At 43.6% G+C, this 24,473-nt stretch overlaps 1 protein-coding gene and 1 long non-coding RNA gene across 4 annotated transcripts in view; one reads left to right on the top strand and one right to left on the bottom strand.

The window, feature by feature from the left end:
- ACAD8 (acyl-CoA dehydrogenase family member 8) overlaps positions 1 to 24,473 on the bottom strand; it is a 597,193-nt gene that overhangs the window by 69,519 nt on the left and 503,201 nt on the right. For both annotated transcript variants that reach the window (XM_032964393.2, XM_076071224.1), the window contains one exon: positions 18,917 to 19,014. In XM_032964393.2, coding sequence (XP_032820284.1) covers positions 18,917 to 19,014 — 98 coding nt within the window. The remainder of the gene's footprint in view (positions 1 to 18,916; positions 19,015 to 24,473) is intronic.
- LOC116948077 (uncharacterized) lies at positions 18,999 to 22,957 on the top strand. Of its 2 annotated transcripts, XR_004403746.2 has the most exons (4): positions 18,999 to 19,145; positions 19,314 to 19,361; positions 19,671 to 19,863; positions 22,751 to 22,957. It is a non-coding gene; the product is annotated as an uncharacterized LOC116948077 (long non-coding RNA). The 2 variants fall into 2 exon arrangements; XR_012945803.1 differs by having other exon boundaries at positions 19,002 to 19,361.

Genomic DNA, 24,473 nt, shown 5'->3' with positions numbered 1-24,473 from the left:
AACATCAGTGGCGAGTGATATCCGAACCAGTCATGGGCCCATCAGCATAGTGAAGTACGGTCGAACATTCCGCATGACCTGCATGGCAATGGGGTGGCCCGCATGCAGCAGTGGGAAAGACAAATGGGCCGCACGTGTACTCGTGGATATTTCTTCTTATTCTTCATAAGTTGACTTTTTTCCCACAACTTTATGACGGCGTTTAATTTCCCATCGAACAACCGCTGTTGACTTTCAACAAAAGGGTGCTGTACCTGTATCGTAATATCTCGGCAGGATGAATGGCCACTTGTTACTTTTTTGAGTGCTAGTCGTCAAGCTCACTCCCACAGGACTACCCCGGCTGGAGGGGTTATTGCAATATTACTTCCATATACACATTCAAGAAGTAGTCGACACGCAAAACAATAAGACAGCCATGACCAATTGCAATTGCTTGGGTGGGGGAGGTAGGAGATATTCCTCCAGTGCAGATTCCCACAGCGGAGGGGGCGGGTGGGGCGGGGAGCGGAAATTCTGGAGAGTCTGAAGCTGGGAGGACGAGCATTGGCAGATTGCCTTGTTGCCAGCTGTGCCTCTCCAAGCAGGATCAAGATAAACGCTGAGAATATCCTTGGGGGGGCTCTGCAGCAAAATCTTCACCAGGGCATACATCCCTGTCCCTATGGCTGACGGGGGGGGGGGGGGCCGGTTCCATTACCCGCACCGCGTAAGCCACACAAAGCACGGCGCGGCGCGCGATGGGTTAAAAGCAGCCGACATTTCTTCGCCTGCCCCGAGGGAATCTAATGCGGCAATGGCGAACGCGGCTCAGTGTACATGAATGCATTAGGACTGCTGCGACATTAATTCACAAATGTAATGTGCTCAGGTTATTGGAGCGTCAATGCGCCGGGCATATTGACGGCACACAACAAAGCCGGAGGGGGGGGAGGGGGGGGGGTGTGCAGTCGACTCGAGCGTTCATCGCCAGGGAACTACTCTCATTCTCTCCCTTTCTTTCATTTGACTCCCATCCACGTGCAAAGCTGCCACCTATTAAAACCCGCATTCGATTTTGGCCATCCTATAACCAGGTGAGACGGAGACATTTTTTCGTGAAAAAAAAAATAATATTCTGTCAAAAAAAGAATGTTACGTATTAAAAAAAAATTATTGAACAATGCTCGTTTTAAAAATGACAATCGTGAATTACTTTTGACCCGTAGTGAATTGTGTTTGTTATTCATTAGAATATAACTTAATGGATGTCATTAGTAGTGGTTTACAGAAAAACACTAGCTGATTACATGCAAATGCCCTTTTCCACTTTATGGAATAACAATAATGGAAAAAAAAACCACACGATGTTGGGCAAGGGGACTTGACCATACTTCACCGTACTGGTCAGTCAATGTTTGTGAATCGCGGGTCGTGGATCTGATTAAGAAATGACTTTCCAGTAATGTTAGCCGTGATTGGGAATCAAACTCGGGTCATCAAGTCCATAGCCCTGTGCGATAAATCACTGCGCCAGTATTCTCTCCCTTTTCCCTTAGCCTGATTTAAACAATAATCTTAAGGTATTTTATGAAACTGGCAGCGAGGGTACTGATAATAAAAGTACTGTGATATTGGTGCTACAGCTTGTATATACATTCACATTGGGTTAGGCATATCAAGGAGTCTCCCTCTCTCAGACAATAAATGTGGCAGAGTTAACGCCACATTGGCTAATCTGAGCTGGTGATGCAAATTCCACATTCCCATAGAAGGGGTCTACGCTCTCCGTAGCACCAACTGTTGTTGACATTCTCAAATGTGGAATTGCCGGACATATTCGGTCATCGAGGGGGAGGTATTCAAACGCAATACAATCCCGGACGTAAGTGAAGCCCACTAACCACAATACCACGTAGCCAGACACAAAATAAATAAAATATAAAGCCTCCACGGAATAAATGGGAGTGAGAGATAGAGAGAGGCTCTCGATCCTAAGTGTACACATGGCCATATGCCCACTTCTGTCACGAAAAAAGACAAAAGCTTCCCCGTGTAGCCTTAACAGACTGTTGGGGCAAGTGCTGTTGGCGAACACCTATGAAGGCTGGAACGGCACACAAGAGGATGGGGGTTGGCCAGAACCACGCCTGACCGCCTTTGTTTCCCCAGTGGTAATATTTACACACCACAACAGGTACTCATTTGAGGCTGAGACGACCTAGGGGAGGCCCTTGACCAGTTTAAATAATAGTCAAAGATGTTGGCCGCGAGCGGAAAACGAACTCGGGTCGTCCGGATTCGTAGCCACTGCTCCCCACTCTCACACAGACACGCACTCTCACAGACACGCACTCTCACACACACACTCTCACACAGACACTCTCACACAGACACGCACTCTCACACACACACACTCGCACACTCTCACACACACGCACTCTCACACAGACACGCACTCTCACACAGACACACACTCTCACACACACACACTCTCACACAGACACGCACTCTCACACACACACACTCTCACACTCTCATACACACGCACTCTCACACAGACACGCACTCTCACACACACACACTCTCACACAGACACGCACTCTCACACACACACGCACTCTCACACAGACACACTCTCACACACACGCACTCTCACACAGACACACTCTCACAGACACGCACTCGCACAGACACGCACTCTCACACAGACACGCACACACGCACTCTCACACACACGCACTCTCACACACACGCACTCTCACACAGACACACTCTCACAGACACGCACTCTCACACAGACACACTCTCACACAGACACGCACTCTCACACACACACTCTCACACAGACACGCACTCTCACACACACTCTCAGACACACTCTCACAGACACGCACTCTCACACACACGCACTCTCACACACACGCACTCTCACACACACGCACTCTCACACACTCTCACACACACGCACTCTCAGACACATTCGCGCGTGCTTGCAGTGGAGTGCCTTCTGGGCTCGGCTGGTATTTTATGCTCCATCACGGCTCGTGGCTGCTGTGGGCTCGGCGGAGGGGAGTGCCTGCGGGCCGTGGACATGACAGTCTGGCTTTCCCCGGGAGCCGCTCCCCTTGTCAGCCGCGCGCCTCTGTTGCTCAAATAGCCTTAAATCGCCGCGGTCTGCTCGCCCCAAATGTCCAAAGCTCGGGAAATTACACCGGCGTCGCTCTCTCGCCGAGCGGGACATCTAGCAACGAAATTAAGGAGGCCTCTGCTTCCCAGCTGCCTGGGTTTCGTGATATTTTGTGTGTGTTTGTGGCCTCATGTGGACCTGTGCAACTGTCACTCATCTGATGTAATCGTGCAACTTTCCATCCGTTCGTTTATAAAGGGTGTACGTACTGCATGTGTGCGTGTACACAGAGAATAGGCAAAGGGTGGAAGTGTTTGTTCAGATAAATGTGGCGAGGTGTGAAGCATGGAGGGACTTTTCGTGCCTTGATGCATAGCTGGGAATTCTACAGTCCGATGGTATCAGCTCGTCTCTCCATAAGAAAACCAAATATTAAGCATATCTTCTTTGAAGACAAAAGGCCCCGTTATTGCATTGAGTAGTATAGCAGATAGCAGTCGTATATCATCAGTATAGCACACAGCAGTCATATAGCACATAGCAATAGGATAGCTGTAGTATAGCTCATAGCAGTCGTAAAGCAGCAGTAAGGCACTCTCACTGGTGGCTCTGTGGCAGAGTATTCAACTCTCGAACAAAAAGCCACAATCTTATAGATACCGGTGATTGAAACTCAGCACGTCATCTCATTGGGTCAATGACGACCAGTCTGTGGGAATAAACAGCGATTATTACGTGGCACAAACTTGTCGTGACAATAGGAAGGTGGAATTTTTCACCACTGGGCCATGACCTCAAATGTAAAAGGAGCAGTTGCCCAAGTGCTCATTTGATCACGGACACATGCTGAATCCTCTAATTTCATTAACAAGCAATAACTGTTATGGATTTCTGTAAACTCGGCCTATTTGAAAAATAATTAAAAGTTAGGAATGGGAATGAAAAATCCATCAAACATGAACCAAGGGAATGACTCAAGGGTTTTTTTTTCTTCCCCAAAGCCATACACCAATTGGTTTTTGGCCGTGCGTCGTCTACTTTGTACAAAAACGCTCATTTAATCGACATTAAGAAGAACCCTTCGAGGGCTTAACGAGCAAGGCGCAAGGCGGCACACCTCCAGTGTCTGTTGGGGGACTTGCAACGGCGCGTCGGCGCTCACCTTACCCTGCGTCGTGTCCTGCTTCATCACTGGGCCACACCGTGCACTCGCTGTACATGGTGCAAGTGAGTTCAGCAAAGGACTGCAACAACCTCGCGTGTTTTTTTGAAGGTCATGCGCCATGGGCTCGGATACCTTTAAATGTTCAGAGCAGGAGGCCCCCACGTTGTAATGGCATGAGTTCAAATTCCGTGCATGGTTGACAAGACCGCATTATCAGCATTATCCTTCTGGAGGTTGTAACATGAGCATCATCTGGGTGGTAAGTCAGCAGTTTCAGATATAGGCCTGCTCCTATCATTGGAATGTGAAATCTTCATCACTGGATTATAACTACTGAAGATAATGACACAACTCAGTGCGTAATTCTGAGAATCTCAGTAATGGGTGATTGATTTACACGTGCCACATCTGATAAACATTAATATGATATTTTTTTTATAAGAAGCTCTGGGAAGCCATTTATTTGGGATTTTGTTGAAGACAATAGCACTCAAGGAAATGATGCTTTCAGAGGGACTTTAAACATACACTTCACAGAAGATGCGCCACTTTAGTAACTCTCCAGAGAAATTACTGAGCGTCTCTAGGGGATTGAACCTTGACACCGTGCCCAGTAGGTCAATGGTGAGCCCACTTGCTGATATTTATTAATTTATTCAGTGTAAAAGGTAAATGTGCAGCCATCACATAGCTTGCTCATGCCACTGCTGGAGGAAGAGACTATCAGACGGATGCTTCAGCGAGCCAGCAGATTATAATGTGGCCTACTCTTCCACGATGGTGAGGCATCATGAAAGAGATTAGAGTACACGTACTTCATCCCACCACACTCGACCTGCCGATTGACGAACTGTAGTGAACTCATTTATCTTGCTGGGTGGGCGTAGGCAGTGGGGAGGATTTAAGAAAACGTGCGTCATTCTTTCATCTGCAGTGTAATTTTAAATGGCAAAACACATGCGCAGAGCCGCTTGCTTCACGTAAGCAGTACTGGCAGGAGCACATGTGAATCGTGCATGATTTAATAGATGCTCAAAGTTCTCGGAGCATCTGGATAAAAAATGATCTGCATTTGCTGCAGGAGGAGTACTGCCTGAATGCATTTGAATCAAACGCAACCCTGCATGAAACTGAAGATGAAGTCAAGTCAGAAGAGAGAGTGTCTTTGTGTTCAAACGAGCATTGGGGAGGTAAGAACAGAACTCTATTCCGCGTCTCCACATGTAAATTAAAAAGTGTTTTAGTTCCATGGCCCAGTGGCTTAAGAAACCAATATTGTCCAGCAGCATGTTTAAGCAAGGTAACATCTGGACCATTTTCACCTTCTGGGTCTCATCAGTAAATTCGGCTTGTTAACGAATTGCTGCTGGTTCTTGGCAAAACGACTCCATATTCACAACGGGGTCCTGTTTCACACGTGAAAAGCAATATTGTATATGGGGGAGTTGCTCATCTCTATTCATAGCCCTGAGACATTGGTTGAAAAATTAACATAACGCTGGTGACAGCTATTCTCCAATAGGATTGGTACAATGCACTCCAGAAAAAAGTTTAGACAAAGTGAGGACGATTGCTTGTGTGGCGATCGAAACGTCATGATCTATGATTTTTCCTACCTACGTGACTTTACAGAAATAACCAGAGTAGGAATTCCTGCAGTCACGAAAACTACAAATCAAGATTGGAATTGTAAACTCGAGGCTTGTGGTTCTCAATCTGCTTTGAGATCAGCGGGGGGATGCAGGCTGCGGGTGGCATGGAGGAGGAAAGGATACCGAGATGCATGCGACACAGATACTGTTTCCACATTGCAGCGAAGAAAAACTAATGCACAGCAGGAAACGAATGGCTTAATAACACTGTGTTGACTAGAGGCGTGAACATGTGACCTCTCTGTGAGTTGTGGCCATAGAAACCACAGTCATGTTTTCGGGGTAGGGTGGGGGGGGGGCATGGACTTGATTGGGGGGGCCTGCCAAACCAAAGCAGTTAAGAACCACTGACTGTTATAGGCAGTGGGTATGCAAAGAGACCTGGAAACCCTGATATATACAATTAATGATTAAGATAAAATCAGTAAAATATAAATGATTACTATTTTATTTCACCAGGCAAGGCCCGCTGAGCTAAGAAGCGACCTGGCCACAAATGAAAGCTCAAGGAAGTGGCTTGTCATGTGGAAATAAACTCTAAATGCGTGATGTTTATTCAAAATGTGGAGGGAAAAAAAACCAGAGGACCTGAAGATAAATCCACGTGACCACAGAGAGAACATGCAAACTCCAAACATACAATGAGTCACAGCCAGGATCGAACCCGCGACCTCCTGCATACCAGGCGAGGGAGATAACATCTCGCCACCGAGGCACCCCATACGGTAATGTGACAACCACCAAGGCCTATAAATACTTCCCATTGGGCAAATAACCCAACAGAGTAGAACATATGCAACTTAAAAGAAACATGAGTCCTGCTGCAAATACAGTTTTTGTTCAGGTGTTCTGAGACCTCAGCACAGCACACCATCTTGGGGATTGACAATCCAGATGAACCACGTTCATGTTATCGTGAAAGTTTATGAAACCGCGGGCACTATTGCATGCAATTACCTCTCCACCTGGTAGTCAAATGGGAACACCGCAGTAAGCCAATTTGCGGCATGCCTTTTGCTGGTATAAAGTATGGGTATGCCCCTACATAGGCGCCACGGTGGCTAGGAGATTTTAACTGCCTCGCCCAGTATACAATAGGCGGTGGGTTCGACCCCGACCCTGACGCCTCTATAGTTGGAGTTTGCATGTTCTCCCCGTGGTTCCGGGTCCTCCGGTTTCCCTCCACATGTAGAAACATGCGTCTAGAGCATTTGGCTGCAATAAATAAGCCAGTGGGCTTTACCTGGTAAAATAATAAAAAAAAATCATCGAGTGTAGGTCTTTCCAATCTTTAGGTATTTCAGTGATGCTTGCATATGTAGACATATATGGCATGGGCTAATATTTTTCTGGAATATAAGGATGTTTATGCATGGGGTTTAATAATGTAATTGTAATTGCCCTCGTGGCTCAGTGGACTGCTTCGCCTGTCAGCACACAGGTCCAGTGTAGCTAAAGCTCTGAGATGGAATGCAGAAAAGCGCCCTTGATTAACCTGGGCTCTCAAGTATTATAATAATACTCATTCAAATTATAAAGCACCTTTCATCAAAGATATCACCGCCCCTCTACAGAGATTCAAATCCGTGGCAGACATTCAAATCTGTGACGGAGAGTCAAATCCGTGACAGACAATCAAATCCAATGCTTTCTGTACATAATAAGAAAACCCATCACAGCAGGAAAATGTGTGTGAGCTGGATACAAACAACAACTTGCTAATGAGGCTTATTCAAGTAAAAACAAGTTAATGGTTTGCTTTGCAAAATCAAATGATGCTGGATTATATGATGCTGGAGGGCACACCGACACTTTACCACAGTATATTCGAAATAAAACTGTTAGGCTAGAGTCTGTTTTATCATTAAATACCTTGAAACTGGCAAAATGGTCCCATAGCTATAACTACTCAACTTGAGATATTAATTCCTTGGTCATTGCATTGCCCTTGTACTGCTCACCTTCTTGCGGCCGTTGGTCTAGCACTGGTGAGACAACGCCACAAAAGAGGCTGTCTCTGGCAAAGGCGAATCAGTTTGAAGGACAGTGCCTGCATTGTCAAAAAATATGTGTATGCATTTTTTACAAATATGTATCGTTACTCAGACATGATGCCTAGTAAATTGGTGTCTGAACATCTTAACGCCTGTATTCACGCCAGTAATGGTAAAGCCTCTTTTTTATCATTCAATATCTTGATGCTGGCGAAAGGGTCCTGTAGTTAGAGATCTCGCCTGCTTATTTACATGTTGTCACACACGTCTTCTTTTAAAAAGATGGCACTCTTAATATGTTCCACTTGACATTATGCATTATAGTGAACTCAGCTACATTTTAAATGTCAAGGCCAGTTGCCAGCCCATGTGATTGTCAATGGTAACCAAGCTGGGTTAGGCCAAGTAATCATGTGGCCAACCCTTTGTCATGTAACCTTCCACTACCTGGCAGAGCCAAATTATATTGTCACGTGATCAAGCGTTTAACGTGCCATTTATTGTTTCAACTTAACAGAATACTGAAGGACAATTCCCACAACCACATGTAGTTATTAAGCAAGAATACACATTCATACTCAGATCATTAAACCTGGAAGTCAGAATTCCTCTGCCGGGTGGTGGAGGTTTACATGACAAAATAATTAGCCAGATCATTATGAAGCCTAAATATGAATCATGATCCTGGCTGTGAAAACCTACGTGTGAAGTTACTGCAGCACACAGGCCATCATACTAGAGATAGTGGCATTCACTATAATAAAACTGCGGCTTATTCCCTGTTTGGTATGTAACTTTAGTAGGCCAATAAAATAGCTTGCAGTAAGTTTATGAACCGATTCATGACGATGTTTTATTGCATATATTATTTCTAATCCAGACAAATATGCACATGCACAGGTTTAACTTTCAGAGCTACATTCAAACTCACTCTCAGCATCTATTACCATGCAAGCATTTTTTTAAACAAATGTTCGAGAGAGAATGCATTTAACAATCAAGTTCACTCTCGATTGTACTTCAGCAGATATATTTTGATTATGGATTAACGGTGTACGGGTTTAATTATTGGCTGGCCCTCACTCACTGTGGGTCAGTGACTGAGTGCCCAGGTGGCCACAAACATGTCCGAGAGTATACCGATTATGTACAAAACAATAAAAGTAGACAACGCAATTCAATATCTACATTGGTACCATAAACAATGATTTTTTTTTATTCTTGGTTCTTTCGGTAAAGTCACGTAGAAGGGAAATAATAAAATAATACAAATAAAACAATAAAATTCTCACGACGTTTCGATTGCAACACAAGCAATCATCATCAGGTGTGAAAACCACAGCAATAAAATTTGAAAAAAAGTGGCGGGTTTTTTTTTTCTTCTTATAGTTAGCACCAGGGACAGCAACTGGCGATTGTTCAGACGGACGAGTCCCTCCTCCGCTCCGAGCATAGATGGACTCGTCCGTCTGAACAACCGCCAGTTGCTGTCCGTGGTGCTAACGTTAAGAAAAAAACGCCACTTTTTTCAAATTTTCTTGCTGTGGTTGTCACACCTGATGATGATTGCTTGTGTTGCAATCGAAACGTCGTGAGAATTTTATTGTTTTATTTGTATTATTTTATTATTTCCCTTCTACGTGACTTTACCGAAAGAACCAATAATATGAATCCCTGCAGTCACGAAAGCTTTAAATCGAAATGTATTTTTTACCACAATTTACGCGTATATATATTTTTTTCCCGTGGCATCCCTCCCCCCACCCCAAATCCTCCCAGATATAATTGAGAGACGTCTGCGATAATATCAACTGTTCCAAAATAGCATCACTGAGTTTCAAGACTTTTAATCAGAGCCCTGCATTGAGATGTTTGTTCAACATCGCAGTGTGGCATTTCCTCTGTGTCAGAGGATGGCCAGCATGTTTGTCCAAGTTCTCTTTTTTTAGACTTTATGCCGTAGGGCGTTGCACTTTTTCTTGCGTACTACAATCAGTTCTTTGTCGCATAACAGTCAACCCAGAATATATATTCACATTAATTCTCAAAGGTCGAATGTGGTCAAATAAAGTGCAATCCCAGGATCTAATCTGACATTTTTTACATGCAATCATTAGTGACCAGGCTGAGACTATCAACTCACTACACTTCAGAAACTGGTTTAATTAGACAGCTGCCTGAAATTTAACTCAGGACCCCAGTGGCGCTGTGACCTCTGAGTCACCTAGTCAACTGCAAGTGCTTGCTTTATGGTGTACTTGTTAATATGTATGCTTTAGACAGATGTATTTTGAATACTTTCATGCTGCACAAATTAGTATTTGTACTACAGTGCCTTCTAATGCTAATTACCTAATATAACAATCAGTATTAATGTGTATTCTTACATAGTGCGTCTTAATACTTATTATGCTGACTACAGCTCTTCCTATAATGCATATTATAGTGATAATACGAGTGCTTACGCGTGTTTACTCATGAATGCATTATCAGTGTAGAGGCTATGCGATGTACAATTGTGAGGGTGAAACTATTCAACTGATATATCCTGGCACTTGCCCGTGTTTGTGCTTTATTAACAACACTGAGGAAACCCCCGCAGGGTGAATGTATGCAGCAGGTGTTGGGGGTCACATGACTTGCCTGATTTCAGTGACCCCAGGGGTCACCCATGCAAATGAGACCCGGCCTGGGTCTCTTGAGTTCTCACCTCCTGGTTAAAGGAATTCACTTGAACTTAAAAACTTGAACGGCGGCACTAGATGTTTCGAGATGCTCATGGCATCAGACCGAGTGTTGTTGTGCCACCACCTCCAGGCGTTGCTGTTGTGTGCCTCATACGATACCGTTCACATTTTTTTTCAGATAAGCTCACGCCCAACTTCTGGTTCATGCCCAAACGTGTCAGTGGCATGAAAGGTGACCTGGGAAATGCCCGATAGCAAAAAAAAAACCCAAGAAATGCTATTTTGATACACAGTCCCCTTGACGTGAAATGCATTCGGGTCATAATTTTGAGGCTTTAACCCCAACCCAGAAGAAACCTTTGTCTTGTTACTCAAACCACTAATTTGGTGAACACGCCACTTTAATGTTACAAAAAAAGCATTTCCTCACGAGTGATTTTGTAACTGAAAACATACTGAAGACACAGGGAGCCAGATCACGTAAGCACGGGTTTTCTCACTTGAGAAAGATTTCTCTAGATGATCTCAAATTATTATCCAGAATTATTTTTTTTCAGATATATATTTTTTCAGTGAACGCACAGTGAAGATCATTTGAGAGGACTATATAAATATAAGTTCTGATGTATTGCTATGAAATAAAGGCTTTTTTTAGAAATCGAGGACACTTGGCTGAATATGGCAGAGAAATGGCACGATGTTGTAGCAATACCTCCTTTAATGTCAAGTCACATACTTTTCGATCAACCCATGTGTCAAGGAGCATGAACCATCACGCAAACTCCTTTCATCCTCAGCAGCGGCTTTTGGCTAACCATCTAACAAAGACGGTCACCGCGTCGCGCACATTCAGATGCGCTTCTGCGGCCGTCTGGAATGCTCTTTCTTCCGATATTAGGAAGCCACTGGAGCTATGCAATTTTAAATCATCTCGATTGTAAACTAATTTATTTAGAACTGCTTTTTGTGTTTCGTTTGTTTGTCCTTCCCCCACACCTCCGATTGTCACGGTTTTGCTACGTACGGTGTGAAAGAAGTCCAACATGCATACACACATGATGTTGCTGAAGGAGGCCTGTGGAGCTTCGGCGAGACTCCTCTCGTGACGTGAAGCCAAAGCGTGGCCAGACCGCGTGGCTCGCGCCCCTCCATGTCAAGGGTCTAGGAATGTGTCTTCAGCATCGTGTGACAAAGTCAAGGTTAGCTCTCTATCAACTACTCCGGCCCCTTTAACCAGACACATGTCGAGCACAGGATTGATTACAGTCTTTGCGCTTCGCGTGCCCTCGGCTTCAAAAAGTACCAACTGTCCCAAACAAGTAAACATGAAATCGCTGGGTCCACACATGCGCGGTATGTGACAGATGCAGTCTTTGTGCATTAGGGGTACACGTTTGAAGACAGTGGCTTCAATATCCCCGATGGCCACTTGTAATGTTTTCCATTCACAACAGAAGCCCTTCGCTTACAATTACAGCCTTTCATAAGGTGGCGTAATCCCGCGCAATCTTTATTTCAACCACATTGAGGGACTAAATAATTACTGGGAGACACCTTTCCCATTATTAAGTGATTGACAGCCGGCTGTGGATGGCGATAATGAATCCACGTCTTATAGGTTGAACAAATTACCAAGTTACGTGCAGAGGTGAACCTAGCAACTTCCCCAGAGAGGGGGGGGGGTCCCGATTTTTAAAAATAGGGCCTTGAATTGATATTAAAAAGCATTGCATCTATTTTCTCTAGTATATAACAATAAAATACATTTTGGGGTCTCAAATCAGAGGCACTCAAACTCGTAGGCCCCCCACCTCTGAATCTATTGCTGCTTCTTGTGTGTCAAAATGTTAGAACCATGAAATGTGTTTATGTTGAGCTGTCTAGATATGATGCTTCAAGGCAACAATAGGTACAATACGGATAATGATCATGACAATGATAACGGTGATATCATAATCATGAGAATGGGATGATAATCGTCTCCTTTGGCAGCCTTCAACCAGCGGTGGAAATTCCACATTCCCACGATAGGGGTGAGTCTACTCAATAGGCAACCACCGTTGACCTCCCATAAAGTAGTCATATCATAGTCCCTATAATAATTTTGTCTCGCAATCTTTCTACTTCAAATCAAATACTATTGCGCCTCCAGGCCAGATAATGATGAAAAGTATACATATATGTGTATTTAACGTCTTTTGCACCGTATGTAGCCCACCCATCAATGGTGATATGTGGAAGCCTGAGTGCGGAGTGGTGCTGCATTGGTTAGCACACTGTGCCATGAAACTGGCGATCTCAGACATATTCAATACTTCGCCTGGTACACTGGAGGTCGTGGGTTCGATCCCGAGCCTGACGCCTGTATATTTGAAGTTTGCGTGTCTCCCTCCCCGTGGCCGCGTGGATTTTTCTCCGGGTCCTCCGGTTTTTCCCTCCACATTCAGAAGCAAGCGCTTAGAGTTTTTGGCTGCTAGAAATTTCCACTTAATAAGTCACTTCGTTGAGCTATCATTTGTGGTCAGGTTACTTCTGAAAAATAGCTTTAAATAGCTGAGTGGGTCTTACCTGGTAAAATAAAAATAGTAAAAAAAACACACCAGTGGTGAATGATACCTGAACTGATTTTGAGGCCCCCCACCCCCTTTCACCAACTACCCCCACTGACCAGAGTGGTGAAATATGGTCAAACAACCCAGATGACTGAGATTGCATGAAGAGGCCTACATCCAATAGTATACTGCCAAAGGGCTGTAACTTATTATGATACGACCGCAGGACATTTCAAGGTTGCCAAATGACCTTTATCAGAGTCTATCTGGACGTGCACATAATCACCCTGGGTTTGTAACAGCAGGTGCCTGCCAGTCATTGCTAAGGAAGTCACAGGCCATTTGACCCCTTCCTGCTCATCATAAACAAGACACTCCCCACAGAGAGTCCTTCAGTTCCATGAGAATCTCTCAATCAGCCAACATTATGTTCTCAAGTGATCTCCAGTGACTTTCACCGTTTGCCAGAATTACGCAGTGACATTTTCAGTAAATGAGGTAAATTGCCCGTGCTCTTTCCTGGAAATATATGGTGTATGTATATATAAAAAACATACAAAACGTATTTGTGTTTGTCCATATGCATGTATGTATGTGTGTATAAATACGGATAAACACACTGGAGCATTAGGAAGCCACTGGAGCTATGCACTTGCAAACTCCTTTCATTAGAACTGCTTTTTGTGTTTAGTTTGGTGTCCTTACCCTGCACCTCCGATTAACTTGGTTGACTATGTACGATGCAAAAGAAGTTCGAGATACATACACGATACAAATTAACGGCCTTATGGCAGTTGCTTGACCATACTTCCCCACACTGGTCAGTGCATATTTAAGGGTGTGAGTGGGGTTACAATTAGCTCATGTAACACGTACCACTGATGTTAAGTCATGGTTGGGAATTGAATTCAGGTCAGTGGCCTCAAAGCGCAGTGCACTAACCACTATACCACCCCTCACTCACACATACATCTACATATACAGACACTACACAGCCCATCTCTGTTTTAATGAACAAGGTCATAATGAAATTCATGTAGATTTCAAAATGCCTTAATTGAAATACAATGGAATTCCCTCATTTACATAATTGGCTTCATTGAAATACAATTGAAATAATGTATTACAACCGTCTCTTTTCCTTTTCGAACGGCATAGACACATGCGCATGGACACGCATGTATATATGCATATATTTACGTAACATTTGAACACGCAGAAAAATACATGCAATGATTCTTGTAAATAGTTGTTTAATTTGTTTTTACCTCTTATTTTCAAACCTGGTCACTTTTTGTTCGTCAGACCACTAACATTGTGTAGTAAAACAAAACACAAGATTAATTTCAGTCTAACACGTAGTAGGGTTGGGTTAGATCGTGTAAGTATAAATGTGTCGGCTCAACCCACCGCCATCCGACACAGCCAATTAGTAAAGTTTGTCACGTAAACAAAACATGACAATTCGTTACGAGTACACCACACCAGTGTGTTGGAGAGTAAACCCACAACAATTGGAGTACGACGTTTCGCCAGTAATTATAACTAGCATCATCAGGTGACAGGCAGATTTATTTTATACTATTGACGGATTGGCACGTTCTGTTTACATGACAAAACCTTACTAATTGGCTGTGTCGGGTGGTGGCGGGTTTAATGACACATTTATATTTATGCAATCTAACCCAAAAAACTTCTATTACACTGGTCTACAGTTTCTAGACGTCGTCTGCCTCAGAGACGAAATGTGCTGTTTATGATGGATCTTGATGTGCTGAATTCAAATATGACAATTAAAACGACTGATTGGCTACTCCCTTGTCACTGTCCAGCAATAGTCTGCAAGCATTGATGGGCTCCATTTGCCCTGATAGCGTTTCTCCATTGTTGCAATGTCCTGGTGAAATCGATCGCCACGCTCGTCGCTCACTGCTCCGCAATTTGGTGGGGAAAAAAATCTAGATTAGAGTGCAAAAAATGTATCTTTAGTGACGTGTTGCTACCAAGGTTTGTGTATTGCTTGAGGAGGTTTTCCTCCAAATCCACGTAGTTGTCTGCCTTGTTGTTTCCGAGAAAATTTGTTGCCACTAACTGGAAGGCTTTCTATGCCGTCTTTTCCTTGCCACGCAGTGCACGGTCAAATGCATCATCTCGAAGAAGTTCACGAATCTGAAGACCAACAAAGACACCTTCCTTTATCTTAGCTTCACTTAACCTTGGACATTTTCCACGGATGTACTTGAAAGCTGCTTTTGTTTTGTCCATGGCTTTGACAAAGTTCTTCATCAGACTCAGCTTGATGTGTAAGGGTGGTAACAAAATATCCCTTGATTCAACAAGCGGCGGATTCAGAACACTTTTCCTCCCAGGCTCATTGGAGCCTGGAAATAAAAGTGTTTTGCCAATCGATCTTCATGTCGTGGGAATCTCTCGCACAACTATCCCCTTCGCAGAGAAAACAGCAGTACTTTGTGTATCCAGCCTGCAGACCAAGCAAGAGAGCAACAACCTTAAAATCTCCACAAAGCTGCCACTGATGTTGGTCATAGTTGATGCACCTCAAAAGTTGTTTCAAGTTGTCATAGCTTTCCTTCACATGGACTGAGTGACCAACTGGAATTGATGGCAAAACATTGCCATTATGTAGCAAAACAGCTTTAAGACTCATCTTTGAATAATCAATGAACAGTCTCCACTCATCTGGATCATGAACGATGTTGAGGGCTACCATCATACCATCGATGTTGTTCCAGGCTACAAGATCACATTCCATGAAGAAGAATGAGACAAGATCCTTTTGACGGTCACGGAACATGGAAACCCTAACATCACCTGCCAGGAGATTCCACTTCTGCAGTCTGGAGCCCAACAGCTCTGCCTTACTCTTGGGTAGTTCCAAATCCCTGACATGGTCTTTCAGTTCACCTTGTGTTATGAGGTGTGGTTTAGAGGAGGAGGAACAGGGAAAATCTGGGTCATGTAACCTTGATGGTTCAGGCCAGAAGTTGCATCCTTTTCCTCGTCTGACTCAAGTGATAATGATTTTGGTGCATCAGGTACCGGCAGTCCTTCTCCGTGGGGTAATGGATGGATTGTTTGGATCATGCACAGTCCACTTTTCTTCTTTGACACACCTTTCCCAACTGGAGGCGCCATGCAGAAGTAACTAATGCTGATATGATCTGTTGGCTCTCTAAAAAATCATTGGCACTGCAAAAGGCATAGATTTCCTTTTCCTGTTCAACCACTGGTGATGATTTGTTGCACAAGTGTTGCAGCATATGTGTGGGGCCCACATCTTTTCCTGATCTCCAATTTTGCAGCCAAAATAAAGGTGAAAGGCTTTCTTAACCATAGTGGCTATACTGCGCTTTTGTTATGCAAAAGTCACTTCACCACAAACATAGCAGAAGTTATCTGCTTTGTTCACACAAGTACGAGGCATCTCTGCTAAACATAAATGTGTCCCTTTGCAAAATCAAACACTGACAAATAAGAGAGCACGACACTGCATGATTTCTAGAGCTGATATAGGGCAATTTGTTCAGCAGAGGGATGTAAGCCTAGTTATGATTGCATCATCCATAATTTCTAGGAATAACATGATGCAATTCATATCATGTATGACGCAATACCAGGTTCAGATTGCATCATTAATTTTTTTGCTCAAAAAACAAGGACTGTCCAAATCCAGCCATAGATTTATTCAATAATCCATTCACAGACGTATTTCAGTAATTTCTGGTTTAAAATTAGATCCCTTCCATTTATAACTCACTTACCCTCCGCCATTCCCAAGTCAAGGGTCGAATATATTCACCCAGTAGCATTTCTTTAAAACGAGAGCCAATCAACAATTTTAAGCATCATTTTCATTCTTAGTGACCCAGCATTAGTAAAGTTGGACTACATTCATTTCGGAAGAATTTTGGCTGTAGACCAGTGTTATGGAAGATGAATTTTCATAAGAGTATAAAAAATTTAACCACATAACAACATCGCCCTCGAAATGCTGAAATTACTGCAGATTATGTCTGCGAGACATGGTCACCTTCCTTCGTAATAGCATTGCGCTATAAGAATGGCACAAGTACAGAATGTGCTTACGATGTGATTTGATCACATACAGCATGTTAACAATCACTCTAAAACAATAATTGTAGCAGTCCATATGATTAATGCAGAAAGACGATTAAAGCATAGAGAAAAACTCTGACTGCAGAAAGTCGTTGAAAATGAGCCCAGCCCTCCCTGTTGCTACCTGATAGCAACTTTCACAGATACCTCGCTCGCTCCCTCGCATGAATACAGAGTAGGCAGCAAAATCTCGCACAATCTATGAATAAAAGTAAATTGGCGATCCATGCCACCAAGGCAGCATTTGCGTTCTTTTCTTTTAATGCTACATAAAAAAACCAAACAGAATGTTTGAAAGTATGGCATCAGAGTACTGAGCCAGGATTTCGGCTGACATCAGGGGTTCTAATCGAGGTATCTACCTGTGATTAAAATGGTTTCTCCAGTGTAGTAAGGTGATGATGTCAGCCTAAACACTTACGACTGTACAAAAACAGATGGGTTGCCACTCAATTATCAAAATTGCATTCTGGGAATTACATGTTTTGCTTTTATTGCAAAATGACACTACACTCTTTGCAGCAATTAAAAAGGAGCATGGATCTGAGGCCCGCTGATGATTCCATCACAGAAATAATTATCTCATGGAAACTTTTATGGTGATGCAATGCTCACTCGGACGTCTCAAACTGATTGTTTTAATTTTCACAACACGATGCCAAAAGCATAAACAGAATATAATTGCTTGAAAACAAAACACGTGTGTTCAGTGCATATGCAAGGCCCACACAAGGGAGGAACCAGAGTCACTGTGAGAAGCAGATATGCAACACATATCGGGTAGGTGCAATACATGTGTTGCTTCGATTCTTCGCTTGAAAATACATTGTTGAATCTAGAGCAGAGCTCACCCGAGTGATGTTCAATAAGATGACACTGGATACATATTTTTTTAAAAGCTCACCATCATGCGGTGCCATGGAGCGCTCACATTTCATCCGTCACGTGAGAATTTACACAAAGCCCCTCCTGACAATCTGGAATCCAACAACACAGGACGGGGAAAACTACCACAGGGGCAGCACTCACCGCAAGTATTTACGTGTCAAACATGAACGGCCAAAAGCAATATATCAAAACATTCGCTGAAGATGTTGAAGGTGAGAAGGCTCTTGTTAGTGGCTCATGAATATTACAAACAAGGACATGTAATTTTACAAAAGTAACTTTTGCATTTAAACATATTCCACATTCTGATGAAAAGGGCAGACTCAAGAGTGCCAATTGAACAGGCACCATCATAGCATCTTACAGTTGCTATGGTGCGCAAAGTGAAAGTTACAAATTCAATTCCCAGTCAGTTGTAGGTTCAACTTATAATTCCCACAAGCTAAATGAAAATAGGACCACTTTTGTATGAGATATATCATCCCTGGAGACTGGCCCTCACCATGAGAATGTGACATTTTGACCACTGGCTCAGGTCCAAAATAATTATGATCAATGTCCAAGAGCTCATTTGCACTTGAATCCATGGTGACCTTTGACTTTTGACTTTTATTTATTTCGGTTCATGTCCGATTTTGGCAAAACACATTACTCCCTACCGACACAGAGAGACTGACAGGGCATATTTAACGGACACCGCTCCATGTGGACAAAGTGCTTGTGTATAATCACCTGGTTGGAGGACAGGGGTTCCCCGAACTGCTTACGCACGGTCAGGTGCTCGGTTGTCTGCAAGATGGAGGCGTACGCTGCTCCGAGGGAGCACGACGCTGCGGAGACCGACACGAGGAGCACAGGCAGAGGCAGTGAGCGACCAGGACGGGGACACGTGCGCGCACGCAGACACGGCAGCAGCGTGGGACATGAGTGAAGACAACCCTGCAACTCAAGGAGGGAGCAGGTGGCGTGCTGTGTACACTTGCATGAGAAAACTTCAAGCACTCTATTTTACATCAACTGTAAAACGCATCTTGCTAAATGTGTTGTGTCTCTTGTGTACAAGAGTCTATAAATCTTACCTGTAAATGTCATTTTTTGTCTGTCTGTGTGTGTGCGCACACTTGCGAAGGATTTGGCTCGCAAACCGTGGGGTTTACGTCAAAAAAGAATTAGCCAGGTACGACGCCGTAAGCCCCACGGTGAGCAAGCGCTATTCCGTTTTCACATCCGTCAACTTTAAAGTACTTTAATTAGCGATTTTGTGCTGTTTTCGATTATTATTCATTAAATTGCGCGCGATCGACCATACCAACTCACACGCCTTCGGTGGGGGGGACGACCCCTACCAAGCCACACGCGTTCGGTGGGGGTGAGGAGGACATTTTCTTTTACGCGTTCAAAATTCAATACAAATACACATAACGCTTAAGGTGAATTCTTCACAGTGTGATGTCCTCTTCTCCCCCCCCCACCCCGATGCGTGCAGTTTCTACTATAGAGTCCATAGATATTAATATTATAGCGCTTAGAAAGTTTTATTGTAGCGCGGGCGAGGGGATGGTGGGAGGGGGTAGCGGCCCAGCCCCCAGCCTGCCAAGGTGCCACCTCGGCCAGCTGGGCAATCCAGGCGAGGCCGGGGGCTCTGCACGCGACTAGGCCTCACGACACCACTCTGTCAGGTTAGTTGTTTGCTCGCACCACAATCAGTATGCTCTGCTGTAATCCATAGCAGGTACCACCACATTCAGCATGCACTGCTGTAGTGAAAGCAGGTACCACCACAGTATGCACTGCTGTAATCATAGCAGGTACCACCACAGTCGGTATGCACTGCTGTAGTGAAAGCAGGTACCACCAAAGTTTCTATGCGCTGCTGTAGTCATAGCAGGTACCACCACAGTATGCACTGCTGTTTATCAACGCAGGGACCACCAGTCAGTATGCACTGCTGTAATCATAGCAGGTACCACCAGTCAGTATGCACTCATGTAGTGAAAGCAGGTACCACCACAGTATGCACTGCTGTAGTCATAGCACGTACCGCCACAGTCAGTATGCACTGTTGTAGTGAAACCAGGTACCACCACAGTCAGTATGCACTGCTGTAGTGAAAGCAGATACCACCACAGTATGCACTGCTGTAGTGATAGCAGGTGCCAACACAGTCGGTATGCACTGCTGTAGTGATAGCAGGTACCACCACAGTCGGTATGCACTGGTGTAGTGATAGTAGATACTGCTATCGAGTTGCTAGATACTGCTATATAGAGTTAGTAGATACTAAAACAGTCAGTATATACCACTACGATCAGAAAATACTGCTAGAGTCAGTAGATACTACTAAACAGTCAGTAGGTACTACTACGGACAGTAGCTACTGCTATACAGTCAGTAGATACTGCTATAGAGTTAGTAGTTACTACTATAGTCAGTGAATACTATAATAGAGTCAGCAGATACTACTATAGATTAGTAGTTACTACTATAGAGTAGGTACAGTAGATACTACTGTAGGGCCAGTAGATACTACTACGGTCAGTAGTTGCTACAGTCAGTAAATACTACTACACAGTCAGCAGCTACTATTGGCTCAGTAGATACTCCTGTACAGTCAGTAGATACAACTACAGAGTCAATAGATACTACTTACTCTGTTGTCTGTAGGTTGTCTATGTATATAAACCTACGCGGGGGTAAAAATATTTTTTAAGCTGTGGGGGGGGGGGGGGGGGGTGGTCGACAATTTGCGGAAACTTTTTATATCAACTATTTACCCCCCACTTTCTATAACTTTTTGGACTTCTGCAAGCCTCTTATAATTTTGTTGGTGGAGAAATGGACAAACGGCCCACCGGGCTTTCACAATCGCTTACTATCTGTGTATGTATATGTAAGGTTTTTAAGATAAGTTTGAAATATATGTTTCACCCGGGCAACACCAGTTACTTCCTGCTAGTAATGCCTATAAGAATGGTGGCAAATCAGATGCAAAGTGTGAAAAGTATTTCTTACAGAAAACAGGTTAATTAGAAACGCATCGTTTCTGTAAAATCGAATTGGATTTCGAACATCTAGAAGCTGAATAAAGCCAAATGCTCACCAACTTAATAGGTTCCATTTTAGGTCAGTAAAGTAATTACATGCTACTCACTGCTCTGCTCAGTCAAGTTATAAAACTTAACATGTAAACGCTTAGAAACGTCAATATATACGACAGCACATACCGGTACACTGGCCTCTTACCAACGTCTATATTACCATCCTCCGTCCAACAGAGGATTGACCATGGCTGCTGATAATCAGAATGACATGAATTGTACATGCAATGCGGGAATTAATGATTCAAGGACACCAACATTTAGTCAGTGAGTAAACTTGACAGAAAGAGTAAAAAAAGCAAGCTTTGTGATTGAAGGACTAAGAATGAAATACATCTTTGCTCTCAAAATGATACAGTGAAGCTTGTCATATTGATTGACCAGGGATATTGATACCTAGCAAACAGACATCTGACAATTGACCCTACCTCAGGGGTCAAAAAGTCCATCAAAGTCGCGGCCATAAGTCCGCGAGTTCAAATGTCGGTCGGGAGTCGACTTATCCTTTCATCCCTCGAGGGGATGCTTTGTGGGAAGTTAACAAGGTAGTTGGGCAATGGACAGACTCAGCTCTGCCATAGGCATGTGACATTTTCACCAAAGGATTTTGGTTTTAATTATTAAAAATAGGCATCGCGTCGCACTGATTTCAGCAGCTATGCACGTTGAGTTTTTAAAGTAAAAATCTAAAACGCTCACACTCTCTGTTTAACGTACTCGATAATATTTAGACACATAAGGGTTGCGTTTTGAGGAGTGTTTTGGTAATAGAGCTATGGGATATTGTGCAGGGCAGAATTAAGGTCACTCAGGCATGCTGTTCGGTATATGGTTTTAGAGGTTAAGCATCGTTAATATACGGAAGATTACGACATGGTAGGATATTGACAGATGGCGGTGGCTTGGGAATGCCTTCATCCAGCAGTGGATTAACCATAGCTGATGAAGATACATATGCAGTAATATTATATTTCATGGTAATGCTCTGCTAATAATCCTGCTGTTACAAAGCTTAACAACTTACTCATGCGTTTTTCATGTATAATTGCAATAACCAAAAAGCGGCAAATAACTCATTATAATTGATAGCATCATAAATTCTGCAAATTTTAGAGGTAATTAAAGTCCTACCGAGAGCAAGTTGATATGAATAAGATGTGTGGCCATGGAGTGCCAATAATAGATTTGCAAGAAATATTACAACAGCATGGCAGAGCATTCTTAATTTAAAAAAACAGAGTTAAATTGTCATTATATAATGTGAAAAAAAAGATAAATGATATGCACGGACAAGGACAACAAATGAGCCCCTTCATAGCCACACAGATGAGAAATAAAGCAAACACAGCAAAGGCAAATCCATTTAGAAGGCATTCACTAAAGCGAATTCAGCAGACTCCATGATGCCGGCCCTTATGATTCCACTTCCAAGATGTTCATCGGTTCCGTGTTGTGCCTCCATTCTCAGCGACATTGCATCCGATCGCTCACCACACATGAGCACCGCCGCCGTGATGACGCTACCTGGATGAAGCTGCAGAGGAACGAGGATGAGCACACGTTGACTGCGCCCACGGTGCCGGCTTTCGAGCCACCGCTGCTGCGCGCACGACCTGCTGACACCGCTCCTGCCTTCACAGCCTCCTACCTACTGCTGTCCAGTTTAAGGATGGTTTTTTTTTCTCTTCACTATTCATAATCCTCAAAAGCCCAATACGTATGTAATATGGTACCTTTGCACACTTATGTAATGTGACGGTGCTGATCCTGCACACGTATCGCCGATTCGAGTTATTTCACATCACTCCCCCAACTCTACTGGACACCCCCTGCTTCACGATCACTGTCTCCTATTAAATCCTCTCATTGATCTTCGTTAAATGGAAGGGGGGGGAGGGTCATTTCAAGCTTTGCATTATGCCAGTCGATGGGCTGAGTGTACAAACGATGCATATTCTTTCATGTGACCAAGTGAAGAAATAAATACTAGCTTTAATCCATATGGGACTTTGACACATCTTAAGTTTTTGATATTAAGAATCTAATTATGTCTCTCTTCAATTACCACTATCAGCTTGCCATATGAGCAGCAATGGAACATGGCCTGTATGTCACTTTGGATGTCACAGGCGAAGACGTGTTACAGCTGGCGTCGACCCACAGCAAAAACCTTTTCATCACTAGAGGTCAGTTTTAGCATTGGGACGTCTTACTTATCGACGTGATCTATTCAATCACCGACTCATGTCTGTCTCAGATAAGTTGGAGTATCGGCAGAATAGAGTCAATCACGGAGGCGTGAGGCATGCCCGTAGCATCTCTTGGCATATTGACATCATTTGCTCGTTCATCAGGCAGGCATGATGTATGCCTCTGCCTGACAGCTGAATATATATGAATGAGCTATCAAATAAGGGTCCTTGCCTGTAAACATTGGGCAGTTCGCGAGCAATGGTTTGAGTGGGGCAGGCTCTGCTGGTAAGTCACTGAATATCAAAACCAAAGTTAAGCCAATGCTGCTGACGAGATGCACTCCCAAAGGGCCACATGGATACACGTTTGCTATTTTTAAATAAAGAGAAGCATTTCAGGAGTCGGAATTTCATTATTTTCCTATCAAACATCCAGCTGAATGGTGCTACGGTTAGAGTGCTTGACTTACAAACAGAGGTTTCTGAGTTCATACTCCAGACAAGTGCTGACTCACCCTGTCTTTCCTCCGGGGACCATTTGAGTGCAAAGCTCAGCAGCAGTCATCTTATCAGAATCAGAATATTTATTGCTACTGGAGGTATCCGATGACCAATAAAGCTCTTTTTCACAGATGTTCAGTCGGGGCGGATAAGAACGTTACGTAGAAATGAGGACCAACAACAGAGTGGATATTATAGAACATGTGATAGATTGCGTGTCATGATTACAACCCAAATATAAAATCTGAAATATGACCAAAACTCTATCACCACCCAGTGTCTATGCACTGCTAGATGAAGGACTTTTCATGCTCTCACCAACGACGGTTCCTGGGATGCTACCATTGATCTCTCTCCTCCGTACAAATTGATCTTGTGGCTCCATCTGCACAGCGAACATCCTCCCAGGGACATTTTCTCCTCACCGAGTTTATTACCATCGTTGTTGTACTTGTTATTTGGCTGATATTCTATCCATTACTTTGGAGCTGTGTCCTG

This window comes from Petromyzon marinus, chromosome 32 (assembly GCF_048934315.1).
Source record: "Petromyzon marinus isolate PM22_M1 ecotype Great Lakes invasive population chromosome 32, UKy_Petmar_22M1.pri1.0, whole genome shotgun sequence".
In the NCBI taxonomy this organism is placed as follows: Eukaryota; Metazoa; Chordata; class Hyperoartia; order Petromyzontiformes; family Petromyzontidae; genus Petromyzon; species Petromyzon marinus.
This window is presented reverse-complemented; position numbering and strand designations above follow the sequence as displayed.